A 12763-nucleotide genomic window follows, 5' to 3' on the forward strand; every position below is an offset into this window, starting at 1 on the left:
ATTAGTGCAATTTCCTAGATGGTAACATGTATTAATATTATTTTAACATTTAGTTTCAAAGGTCTTCTAAACAGGAAAGTTAAGGAGGCCAATACCAGGATAAAACCACATAAACTAGGCCTACATGCTTTTCATCTGATGTAATTTATAGGAATAAAAAGTAATAGAAAGTATGAAACATTGCAGGGCCACACTGTAGGCTAATGTTTATTTATATATAAATCCAAACAATGTAAATCGCAAGGTCTTGAATTATGTTACAGCAAGTCTGAACAAAACACGTTTAATCAGGAGACATGCTACGTTTCCCTGCACACACACGTACACCAAAAAAAACAAAAAAAAACAACGTCTCACGGCACCTGAATGGAACAACGTGATGACAACAACGCGACAACTCATTTGTGAAAAGCGTGGGTCCCGTTTGGGTTGGTCAACAGGATCTGTTTGAGAAGAAGAAGAAGAAGAAGAAGAAGAAGAAGAAGAAGAAGAAGAAGAAGAAGAAGAAGAAGAAGAAGACATCCCAGAATCTTTGCTAACACTAAACCGGTGTCAACCCAACAACGTTGCGCGGCAGTTCCCGTTGGTCGTCTTCGAGTGAACAGCAGCTAATGCCCGATGTCAAGGCTGGAGGAAGGACGGAGGTAGAAGGCAAGTATCAAACTGAAGCTGAGTAGCATTAGATTTATTTACCATCATGCTTCTTAATTACTCAGTCGGCACAAAATCCGCTAGCATGTGGACATGTTAGCTTAACTATGACGACATTAGCATGACCGTTGGCGTCTTCACGTTGTGTAATTATATATTGTCGGCTGCCGATTAAACTGAACGTTACAACCTTGAAATGATTATAGCGGCTGCAAAGCGCGCTCCCGAGACAGGGGGAACAGATTTTCACGGGGGAACAGAATTGCGCACACCTGTTCGCGCGACTTAACTAATACATGCAGCCTTTCTTGCTATGTCCCGCGCACTCTCCCGCTCTCATTCTCTTACACGAAGTTTCATTTTTTTTAACATATGTTAAGATGCTTAATTTTGTTTCATCAACGTTGTCACGACCAGCCACTAACGATAGCTTACCACTTAACAGTGAGCCATTACGTTTGCTTTTGTGATCTAACTGACACAGGCGGAGAGAAAGACGAACATTTGTTTAGAGCTGCAACAATGAACAATAATCGATTATTAACCCTCTTGCCTCTTCTACATTTTCACTAGTTTTTTGGCCACAACTTTCACTGTATCACTTGAAATGAATGTATGCTATTTGGCTAGGATAGGAAGCTTAATTTCATGTAACTTTCAAAATTTGGTTTTGAAATTTTTCTAACATCAATAATACACTGGGTAAAAAAAAATCATACTCGACCTAATACGCTTTTTATAAATTATACTGAGATTTGGTAATGGTTTATTTCAACCAGTTACTTTCTTTCTTACTTGTCTTTCAACACTAGTCACTGGTCAACATTAAATTCAAAACAATATGGAAAAATATGTACATGATAAGTTAACAATCATCTTTATTGGGGGTAGATTGGCTAACACAGTTTAGGTCAACTATTTTACAACCAATAGCTTGGTTGTATTTCGATTTTTGGCAAATTTCATGGTTCATTTTTTTTTTTCCACCATGTGTACTTTATTGTTACACCTCATGACGTGTCCTATATGCCAGCATTTGCATTGTATGAAGTGAAACAAGCAAGGCAGAGCATGAAATGTTGGAAGCCTGAGCAGAAACTAGATTATTATCCTTTGCCTGTGTACAAGCTTTGTGGGGCAAGGGTAATTTCACTTAAACATAGCATTGTTGACTCTGAGTAAGTTAAAAGTTAAAATATGACACTAATCCTTGAAAAACTGTATTTTTCATCCCTTCTAGTCCTCCTAGGCATGGATACAGAGAGCCCACTTCTGTCTTTCATCAAATCAAGTCTTCCTAAAATGAGAGACCATGAGCCTTTGTTGCAGCGTCTGCAAGATTTAGGAGTTGAGGACCTGGAAGACCTGAGCTACCTGCAGGAGAGTGACCCCCTTTCTGTCCTGAGACCAATTGAAGTCAGAAAGCTTCTGTCACTGCTCAAAAAGACAAGTATGTATTTCAATTTGTACAATAAACTTTGACATTAGAAAATTGTGCATAGTCAAAGTATATTTGTTAGGTACACCTGTTCAAATGAATGCAGTCCAATACAGAAGTTCTACTATTAATTATACTTCAAAGAATCTTCTCCACATTTTTGTTGATGTTTTCAAAAAAAGGTGATAACTAGACTGTACCTTGTTCATCATTGATTTCATAGTGGGTGTTAGTGGTGGTGTACCGTACTGTATGATATTGAGAAGGGAACAGTTTGACATGTGTCAATTGGCTACTGACTATATAATTATGGTGGGTATTAATATACCCCGATTGAGCTATGTGATGTCTGTATGGCTAAATATTACTACTATCTGTCCTTTATTAAGGCCAACAAGATGTCTTGGGCAGTCCTCCGAGCAACCAACAGTTCAGCAGAGCCAGTACCAGTACAAGTCCAGTAACACAGTCTGACGAGATGCACCTTTCTGGTGAGTATATGCATTTGTTGCACAGAATCACTTTTATGAAGAAATTACATTTCTGAGCCTGATGCTGATAAGGAAAAGGGCTCCATGAAAACCCACCTATTATTTCTGTATTCTCATCAGGTGGTTACAGCTTAGAAACTACAAGTTCATCGCAGTCAACACGTAGTTCAAGTGTGGGTATCACACCTCGTCGAAAGTCTGATAACAGCTGGCATTTTAAATTTCAAATTCCTTGGCAGAAAATTCCATCTGAGATCATCAGAAAGCTGGAAACGGGAAACCGGCCAACAAAAAGTGAGAGACTTGAAATCATAGTTGTTGGAAGTTGCGGTCTTTTGTCTCTGTTTATCACAAAATATTCCCCTTTTCTCTTGTCTTTGTACACAACAGGAAACTCGACTTTGGCAGCGGAGAATTTCATGCTGTCTGTGGACCAGACCATTGTGAATGGCCACATCAGAATCTTCAGTGATGCTCTTATGCTGATGTTTGGTTCGTACTACTGTATGAACATATCTTACCCAGCAGCCCAGGCATCAACTTTGGAGTTCTTACAGAGGTAAGACAGCACTAGTCAATTTAATACATCAAAATAAGATAATATATATATTATCTCCCAGTGCTAGTCGCCCCCCTTTTTGTTTTTCTTCAAAATTGCACATTGCCTATTTAAAATGTCCCTGTGTCCACATACTTTGACTTGAAATCAAGTGCCTGACCTCTTCTGAAAAGCTGAGGCCCTGTAGAATGGTACCAATAGATTGATTGTGTGATAAACTGCCAGTGTGGAACAAAGGGTAGAGTATTAGTTTTCTTTGGGGGCTGTTTTGTACACCTGTGGAAATGACCACATTCTGCCCCCTTGGTCACTTATATCGTCTTGGAAACACAGCTGAGACCCACTACCAGGTCTAGGATAAAGTATGACTTCTAGGGAGTCATTTTTGTGTGGGCATACACATGCAATTTTCTCAGTGTTCTTTTGGAGACTCCAAAAAGGACCTTTGGTTGCCAAAGATAAAACATTCAGTACTAACCTGAAAAACCTGAGGAGGTTTGTGGAGGTTTAGCTGTATTACCTTCAGCGTACATTCACAGCAGGGAAGCCTGACAGCCTGCTGCGCATGAACACTCATGCTAGGAGTCACTCAAACCAGACGGGAACCAACACTGCCACTGAGGAGGCCCCACTAGGAGGTGGAGTTGGGTCGCGGAGAAAAGCAGCATGGAGCTGCTGAGATGGACCTGAAGGGACATTATTGAAGATGGCGCTGGCTCCTGCCCGGTCTAGGAGACTTGTCTTGCAGTCAGCAGGCAGATCTCCGGTCAGGCTTTTCTGCTGTGCATGTAGGCTGAAAGTAAAGCACTTGCACTTCCACAAGTCTCCAAGCATTTCCTGAATTTATCCAAATATCACATAACAAAATAATATCAAAAACTTAATTTGAATGTTCTGATTTTATTGTAAGAGGAAAAACAACCTTGTTTTCTTTTTTTCTGATTGAGTTATGAAATGGAAAAATGAAAGACCGACCCATGAAAACAATTAGAGTACAGTCCACACTGACTTTTTTTTTTCCCATTTGACAGGTGCCTCTTCAAGATAAATCCAGACAAGGGATCAAAAGTGGAGCGGAACGCCACCAAAAGAAAACTTGCAGTCAGTCCAAAGGTTCTCATACTGATCACCAGAATTGCAGACTGCGAGTGGAGGGAATAAGAAGTGCTCACAAGTTATGTATAATTTGTCCAAGTTACAGACTGTTATGGATTAATATCCAGTGAGGTTTCACATAAGCTGTTATGTAGCTTTGCTTTCAATGATGTGGATTACTTGGCCAAGTTATGGATGCCTTTTGGATGTATGATTACTTGACCCAGGTTATGGAAATGTTACTGTAAATTGGTAACAACTTTTTCTTTTCTTTTTTTTTTTTTTTTTTACCTTTTTTTTTTTTTAGAACCAGTCATTTTAATTTAATTGTTTTTATTTTTTGAATATTGCTGTAATAATGGTTACAGTTAAATAAAAATACAGAGAATGGGAAATTATGGCTATTGTTGTTCAGCTTAGTCTCATTCAAGCACAACAGTTCATTTAAGCCCCTTTTCCCACTAGCCAAAAACCGGTTTAAACCATTTAAAATTTAAATAATTCTGGTGTTATTAGGTGATTATAATTTTAGTTGAAAGTCTGTTAAATATTCAGGAAATCAATGTAAAAGAAAACAAAAAATTAAATTTACACCTAAGTTTTGAAAGATTAATAAAAATATTGTTGTATACTGTTACTTTACATCTAATATAAAGTAATATACAGCTTTTTTACATAAAACAATGCCATTAAAGCCAACTAATAGCACATTTCTGTAAATGTAAGCATTATTATTCATATTATAATGTTAGTTTACCATCTTTATGGGTAATTTCATTGTTTTAAAACATAATGTTTAAGTAAATGTTAAAAACAAATATAACTAAATATGCATTTGATGTGATCTAAAAATAATGGTAAATTATTGCAATTGTAAACCCAAGATCACGTTTTTCAACATTTTTTTAACATGTTTTGAAAGATGAATCACATTATTTTGTGTCCATATACTGTTATATTACATCAAATATAAATTATTATACAACCTTTTTCCATTAAAAAAACAGCTAGGAACAGAACATTTCTGTGAATTTAAGCAGTATTATTCGTAAGACAACATTTATTTAGGTAATTTAATTGTTTTTAAAATGTGACTGTTTCTAATTAAACATTAAAAATAGGATGAAAATACGACAAAAACTTGTTAAATTACAACTACAAACTGTATTTTAATTATGGAAAATAACCGTATTTTTATGAGAAAGTAATTATCTGTTATTTCACAGTATTTTTCTGGCACCCCAGCTGCCAGAATATTACAGTTTTTTTAAGGGTTTTTTTTTTACAGTGCATGTAAAGCACTTTGTGTTGTCCTTGTACTGAAATGTGCTTTACAAATAAACTTGCCTTGCCTTAAAATGTGTTCAAGTATGGTTTCTGCCTCGAGAGTCATTTACCACTTCAGAACTCAACAGTAAAAGAAGAGCGCTTCTCCAGGGTAAAGAACTGGGAGGACCGCAACAGGAGGCGGTTAATTCTTCACAAGTCCATACCAGTCCCCACCTCCACCTTGCTGGTGTCTGACTCGAGGCGGAGCTCTGTCCCATTACTGATCCAGCTCCGGTCCCATTCATCTGGTCCCACAAGAGTCACTCTCACTTCATCAGCCGTAAAACAGAGGTGGGGAATGCAACTTCATACATAAACCCTGGTTTTACTTCATCCTGTTCACTTAACTGTGGTCTATGCTGTGCAGCTGGACATGCAAATGGTTGGAGTTAACCTCTGGAGCGGCTTTTAACTTTCTGAACCTGTATTCTTCACCTCTGCCGTAAAACATTAGAGAAACCTGCCTTCCGATATTTCTAGGTCCGGTCTAGATGCTTCAGCTCATGTGTCTTGTTTGGTGATGGTTGGGTTTCAGCTACCTGGGACACGTCTTGTAGATACTCCAGGTAGGTTGCAGTTACGGAACATGACAGAACTGGAAGATAATGGGTTCCTGGTAGCTTTACAATTGATTCTTGTCTAATATTTGGCATTTCTTTCGACCCCATCCACGATCATGGCCCAGTATCTTAGCAATTTCAAGAGTGCTGCATCCCTCTAAGACTTTTGGTAATTACTTTTCAGTGTAGGTTCAATCACTTTTTTGGCAGACCCCCCCCCCCCCCACACACACACACACACACACACACACACACACAAACACGAAAAAAAGAAGCTGCCTTATAATAATGCACACCTTGACGTAGTGTGTTGACCTCTTTAGGCCACAACATCCTTCAGTACACAGATACACATCAAGTTTATCCAGCTTGGAATTAGAAAATATGCCTAAAAATCATATGGTCAAAGTATTTGGATAATAATTGTGCACACAGTGTATACACAACACTGATTGTGGTGAAGTGGAAACAGTACTACTTAGGGTATGGCTTCTTTTCAACAATATCTAGAGTCTACAGGAGGGACCGGATATAACTCTGACACTTTTTGCTTCAGTCGGTCTAACACGCTGATTACTAGAGCTACCCACATGTGATTATAACAAGAAATACCAATGTAAAACCCCGCAAGAATGTCACAGACCACATATGTTGATGTTAAATACTGGGGTTGTAGTAACACACCCTGGGGATGGTTGCAACAATCAGACAAAAGAAGCCTATACCATTCGCCAGAATTAGGTATTTTGCAAGAAAAGAATAAACCAGAATTACGTCCATCTGTCTTTTCTGTCAGTGTGTGAATGAGTCTACTGGCAAAGTAATTCAGAACTGATAGGACACATTAAGAACCTTTTAGTATAATCCACATCCATCTATCAAAAAGAAGAAATAAAGAAAACACTGCCAGCACTGCCAACGTACCCATGTTTGTGTGGCTGTGTCATGTTTTCAATCATAATGTTGAAAGATAAATGTTGATATGCCTTGGTGTGACCAAGGGACACGTGCATGGGGCACATTTAACCCACATTTTGTTTTATCTAACTAACCTTCCCCTCTTTGAGAGCTCACAATGTTTTATTTGATTATTTTTTTTGTTTCACCAGCAGGCACACCTCGGTGACTTTGTATCCCTCTTTCCAGTCAGGAGGTATACTTAGGAGATGGTCATAACACTCTTTAAATAAAATAGACGTTTATCAATACTGCCAGTCCTAGCTCGGTTAGTGAAGTGTACCAGCATTATGCTTCACAATTAGCAGGGGGAACAACATCATATTTTGGCCATTAAACTATAATTTGATTCAGTCTAAATGACATAATTTTATCAGCTGTCTTGTTAATGTCAAACAAAATATAACATTGGTCAAAAAGATTACCTTCCGACCTCAAAATCCGTGTTCTTCTCTAGATTATTTGCATGCATCCATTTCCAGCCTTGACATCCACCATGTGAGAACAAGGACAAAACAGGTGAATGCTGAAATAACAACAGGGGCCTCTCTCATCACTGATTAATGGAATAGCAGGAGTACAAAGTCTCACCATGTTGAAACCATACCAAGTCTCCCCTGCAACTAACAGCAGTGGTCAACACCCGAGCCGCAGATAACTGCTGCTCCTCCAGAGTAACAGTGGGTCCCCGTGTTGCTTCTCTGACTAATGACCGACCTGTCAGTTCATTCGGTGGGCCATGTCTTGGAAAATTTACGGTTGGGTTTATATTGTATCCATTTTCAGATAATAGGGTAAATGGTGCCGCGTGACATCCTCAAACCTTAGGAATCTATGATATCTTAATCTTGGGCATGGCAGAATGTAGTTGCATCAGGTCACAAGATATCAAGTTAAAAAAATATGTCTTAATTTGAAGAAAATAAAATCATTGAGATTTCTTTAATAAGAATACGTCAAAAAAAAGTAAACCATTGTTCTAACAAATTTACATTAAATACATAAACAATATTTCTAAACTGCTGCTCAGCTCTTCTAAGTCTAAGACCATGGGTCTCAGTCTGAAAAAGGGGAACTGCTTGTGCTGGTCTCCGTAGTAAGTCATTGCCTCAGGCTGGCGAGTTCAAATGTCTTGAAGGAAAAGCTCTCGATTTAACATCCCCCTTCTGATTTTCACCCATTAACACGGGATGTAGAACATGAAGAAAAAAAAGGGGATCCTGAATTGAGCTGAAGAGCCTCATCATTCGGGGGAACTCGTAGAGAGGATTCAGGCGTCTGATCAGGATGCCCCCCTGGGCAGCCATGTTTGGAGGATTTCTGAACACATCCCAATAGGAGGAACCACAGAGTGAGATCTCCCTGCTTTCTCTCCGGTCTGAGAACTTCTTGGCTGCCCCAGTTTCAACTGGAGTGTAACTTGGGAGAGGTAGGGCTGTGTTTCCCTCCTGGACGTGTTACATCCATGACTGGATAAGTAGAAAACAATCAGTGGTTAAATACTAGTTCTCTAAAATAACTGTCTGGTTTAAATAGGCCATATTTTTGTTTTAAGGATAGATATGACCATGCTCACTGTAGATGTCTTAATTTCTAAATAAATTGTTTAGCGATCTATTTAGCAGGACAAGAAAAGCAAAAATACTTTTTCACATGACTGTAACTTGACGTGTGCGTCAACAGTCAGAAGAGCTAATCGTATGTAAGGTTGCACCGTTCACGTGTATGAATAGAAAAGTGTTAAGTTCACTGACTCAATGATTCTACGCCACGCTGTTTTTTTAAAGAATGTCATTAATAAAAATGAATGTTGTACTTTGGGACAAAATTTGTGAAATTGTTTGAAAGATTTTCTGCAGAAAAGAAGCAGATCCTTCTGTTTAATTCTCTTGCTGTTTGAGCTCTTTATTTTTCAGAGTAGGTAAAATTGGTTTAAAGGGAACTAGTTTTAAAATACACCTTTTTTTGTTTGAGAACATAGGTATCCTAACACATTGGTAATGCAAAAACATTGAATGAATCCAACCCTGTTACTTCACCTGGGGCCGCATAGTTCTGCTAGTATCTTTCGGTGAGTTCTTCTCTTCCTTCAAACAGAAAATACTTTGCTGATGTCAGATTTTACACCCATCTCTCTGTATTTTGTATCATATACTGAAGTGAGAGTCAGCCGGTTCAATGCAAGCCCTTTGAGCCTAGTTGCTGCTGCTCTCTGGTGGTCAGTATGGAAAACTCTCTATTAATCTCCTTTCGCCTCATATTTTACATTTCATTAAACTGTAAATTCTTTGTATTTAAATCGTTGAAATTTGACATACTGAAATATTTTTTCTCTTTAAGATTTTCAGGTCAAGTTCTGCCTGAAACATTTTGCCAACATCTAATGGTCCAAAGCCAAAGTGAAACGAAACAAAGAGCGAAGCTTCGGAAAGGACTTCAATAGGGTTAATGAGGACAGGGGAAAGGTATGCAGTAACAATAGAATAGAATAGAATAGAATAGAATAGAATAGAATAGAATAGAATAGAAACATCCTTTATTGCCCCTCATTCTGGTGTACCTGCAGCAAGGGCAAACTGAAGTATGCAGAAACCCACAAAATGTATATTAAAAAAGTATATATATATATATATATATATATATATATATATATATATATATATATATATATATATATATATATATATATATATATATATATATATATATATATAAAACCATACATTAAAATAAGACACTGTACCGTGAGGGCATATTTACACCATAAGAACAAATACTGTACGGTTCTTAAAAATAGAACCTTCAGATTACATACAATGTGCAGCTATGTAGGGGGATTTAAAACAGTTTACAAAATGTGGATATGATTTCATGCATAAAAAACCCAAATACTATGTGAAAGAAAGATCAAAACCTTTAAAATCATTAAAAAAAAACTGCAGATATCATAGTCACCCACTGAGTCTGTCGGGAGCAGTGATGGTTTTAAAGTCTAACAGCTGTTGGGAGGAAGGATCTGCGATAACGCTCCTTTGCACACCTAGGATGCCGCCGTCTGTCACTGAACGAGCTTTTACTTTTATTTCATTTATTCATCTATATAGTCCTTTGCAACAGTCAGCCGCGGAGCTAGAGTGCTTTAAATACAAAATTATTCAAAAACAGAAAAAAAAAAACAAATAAGATAAAATATTAAAAGAATAAATAAATGTTATCAATCTGGAATAAAACAGAGTGTTGGTGCCTTTACTGAGACCGCTCAGTCACCCCAAAATTTATATTTAGTTCTTGGAACCTTCAAAGAGAACTGGCACACTGCAAAAATGGATCTAAAAATAGGTAAAATGTTTAAAGTTAGTGTTTTTATCCTTGATTTGAGCAGGTAAACAAGATTATCTGCCAATGGAATGAGTATTTTGACCCCTAATATAAGATAATTAGACATCCTGCACTTGAAATAAGATGATGGAGATGAATTGTTCCTATTTTAAGTGCACTAATCTTATTCCATTGGCAAATCATCTTATTTACCTGCTCAAATCAAGGACAAATACACTAATTTTAGGAACATTTTACTTATTTTTAGTTCCGTTTTTGCAGTGCATAATGACCTCAGGGATCTACCACACAGAAACTCAATAAATCAGAAATATAGACCATCCATCCATCCATTTTCTAACACGTCTATCCCTCATGGGGTCACGAGGGGTGCTGGTGTCTATCTCCAGCTGTCCATGGGCGAGAGGCGGGGTACATCCTGGACAGGTCGCCAGTCTAACGCAGGGCAGGGGCTCAGACCATTAAGAGCAAACGATTAAAATATATTCTAAAAGGAACGGGCAGCTTGTGAAGAGAGGACATAATGGGGGTGATGTGCTCACCACTTGTGCTGTCAGTTCAAAGAGACATGCAGCCACATTTTGGAGCTCTCCAGCTCTGCAACAGCTTTGTGCATGGGGTGGGAGACACAGAGATGTTTCTTTTTGCCGGAGTCCTGTCTCCAACCACCTGCACTGGGTCAAAGGGTGGTCCTGGAACGTCGCAGGCCTTCCTAATGAGCTTATCCATCCACTTCCTCTCAGCTGTAGATAAGCTGCTGCTCCAACAAACCACCCCGTAGGAAAATTGCACTCCATAAAACCTCCGTCTCCACAGCAGGTAGAGTCTGCTGATTCAAGTAATCTGTCTTTGGTCTCTTTTTTATATTCCTCACTGATGGGTAATTATTATAAAAAGAAGCAAGAATAGTGAGCTGAAAGAGGGGAAAGATGGGAAATAGAAACAAAGACAAAAATTACGGACAATTAAAGTCAAATTAAGGGGGCACGGCATCAATATGAGCTGCTGGAGCTGATAATAAATCATCACTCTGCGCCTTGTCAGTGGGTAATCGGCACATCTGTAATTGGTACAAATTGGCAACCAGTGGGGCATTTAAAGTTCAGTACGAGTGTGTGTGTGTGTGTGTGTGTGTGTGTGTGTGTGTGTGTGTGTGTGTGTGTGTGTGTGTGTGTGCGTGCTTCTAGTGTTCTCATTAATGTGGAGAGGATAAATTAAAGGATAAACACATGCCTCCTTTTCTTCCAAAGCAAACATTGCAGCATCTGATTTGAACTCTGTAATTAGCGCCTCATTATCCACTGAGGGGAAATAATCTGTGAAATTAGCATCCGTGCCGGAGCAGCTTTAATGAAACTGTCATGTTCCGCCACGTCGAAACCTGCGGGAGGAATTCGCGTGAAACATTTTCTCACTGGATGCGCAATTTTGGAATTTTAAACTTGATCTGAAACCTTGAAAATCTCCCCTTTTTTTACTCTGGCACCGCCAAATAAACTGAGGCCTACAAAAATGTCCTCCGAAGTCACGTAATTGACAAACAGAGTCCACCTGTGTGTGATTTAAGCATAGTATAAATACAGCAAGGAACACGGCAGAGAGGACAGGAATGGCGTTGTAGAGAAGTTCAAACCACGGTTAGGTTGTAAAACAATACCCCGACCTCTGGATGCTTCACAGAGCTCTGCTGAGTCCAGAACACGACACAACTCCAAATATACCAATTAAACTGTCTGCTGAATTAAGAGAACATTAATAATCTGTGAAATGCTGCAGAGATCAAAAGCTCGGGTGGGATAATCTGTCAACAGTGCATTTATTCATGCTCCCCACAAACCTGGCCTTTGTGGAAGAAAGGCGAGAAAGGGCTATAAGAAGTCCTCTTTACAGTCACGAGCTAATTAATAGGAGACACATGGAAGAAAGTGCACTGGTCAGATAAAACCAAGATCATTTGCGTGTTTTATTTTTTATCTCGCCTCTTTTCATATCCGCCCCTTAATGTCTGCAGCCAATTAACTATACGATGTCATATGACAATAATTACTTTTTTATTGAACTTACTGAACTGAAGGAAACCGAGATGAACCTGTCCCCAGAGGAAAGTATTCAGTGAGGAAAAAGAAAATGAATGCAACAATAGACACAGTTCCTTTGATACAATATGAACTGTTCTAAAACAGATAAAACAGAATCTGTAGCCTACACGCGCCTGTTTGGGAAGCCTTCTCCCATCTTGATATTTTGTTTGTTTTTGTTTTGTTTGATGTTTTTTTTTAGGGGGGGGGGGGGGTAATATTAGCCAGATTAATAAGCTTGATTAATTTTATTTCATTCTATTAAT

General features: G+C 38.4%; 1 protein-coding gene across 3 annotated transcripts; it reads left to right on the forward strand.

Annotated features, from left to right (window-relative positions):
- The first annotated feature begins 341 nt into the window (after window positions 1-341).
- LOC118564779 lies at window positions 342-5291 on the forward strand. 3 transcript variants are annotated; one of them, XR_004932036.1, is made up of 7 exons: window positions 342-651; window positions 1892-2101; window positions 2479-2580; window positions 2701-2874; window positions 2971-3139; window positions 4171-4422; window positions 4462-5291. XR_004932036.1 is itself a non-coding variant. In XM_036143838.1 (7 exons), exons 1-7 carry the CDS (start codon window positions 612-614, stop codon window positions 4298-4300), a joined length of 759 nt encoding a protein of 252 aa, XP_035999731.1. In that variant the 5' UTR covers window positions 342-611; the 3' UTR covers window positions 4301-5291. The 3 variants fall into 3 exon arrangements, 2 of the variants coding, with proteins under 2 accessions (XP_035999731.1, XP_035999730.1); XM_036143838.1 differs by having other exon boundaries at window positions 2701-2753; window positions 2820-2874; window positions 4171-5291; XM_036143837.1 differs by having other exon boundaries at window positions 4171-5291.
- Window positions 5292-12763: the final 7472 nt, after the last annotated feature.

Source organism: Fundulus heteroclitus, chromosome 12 (genome assembly GCF_011125445.2).
Source record: "Fundulus heteroclitus isolate FHET01 chromosome 12, MU-UCD_Fhet_4.1, whole genome shotgun sequence".
NCBI classification, from domain to species: domain Eukaryota; kingdom Metazoa; phylum Chordata; class Actinopteri; order Cyprinodontiformes; family Fundulidae; genus Fundulus; species Fundulus heteroclitus.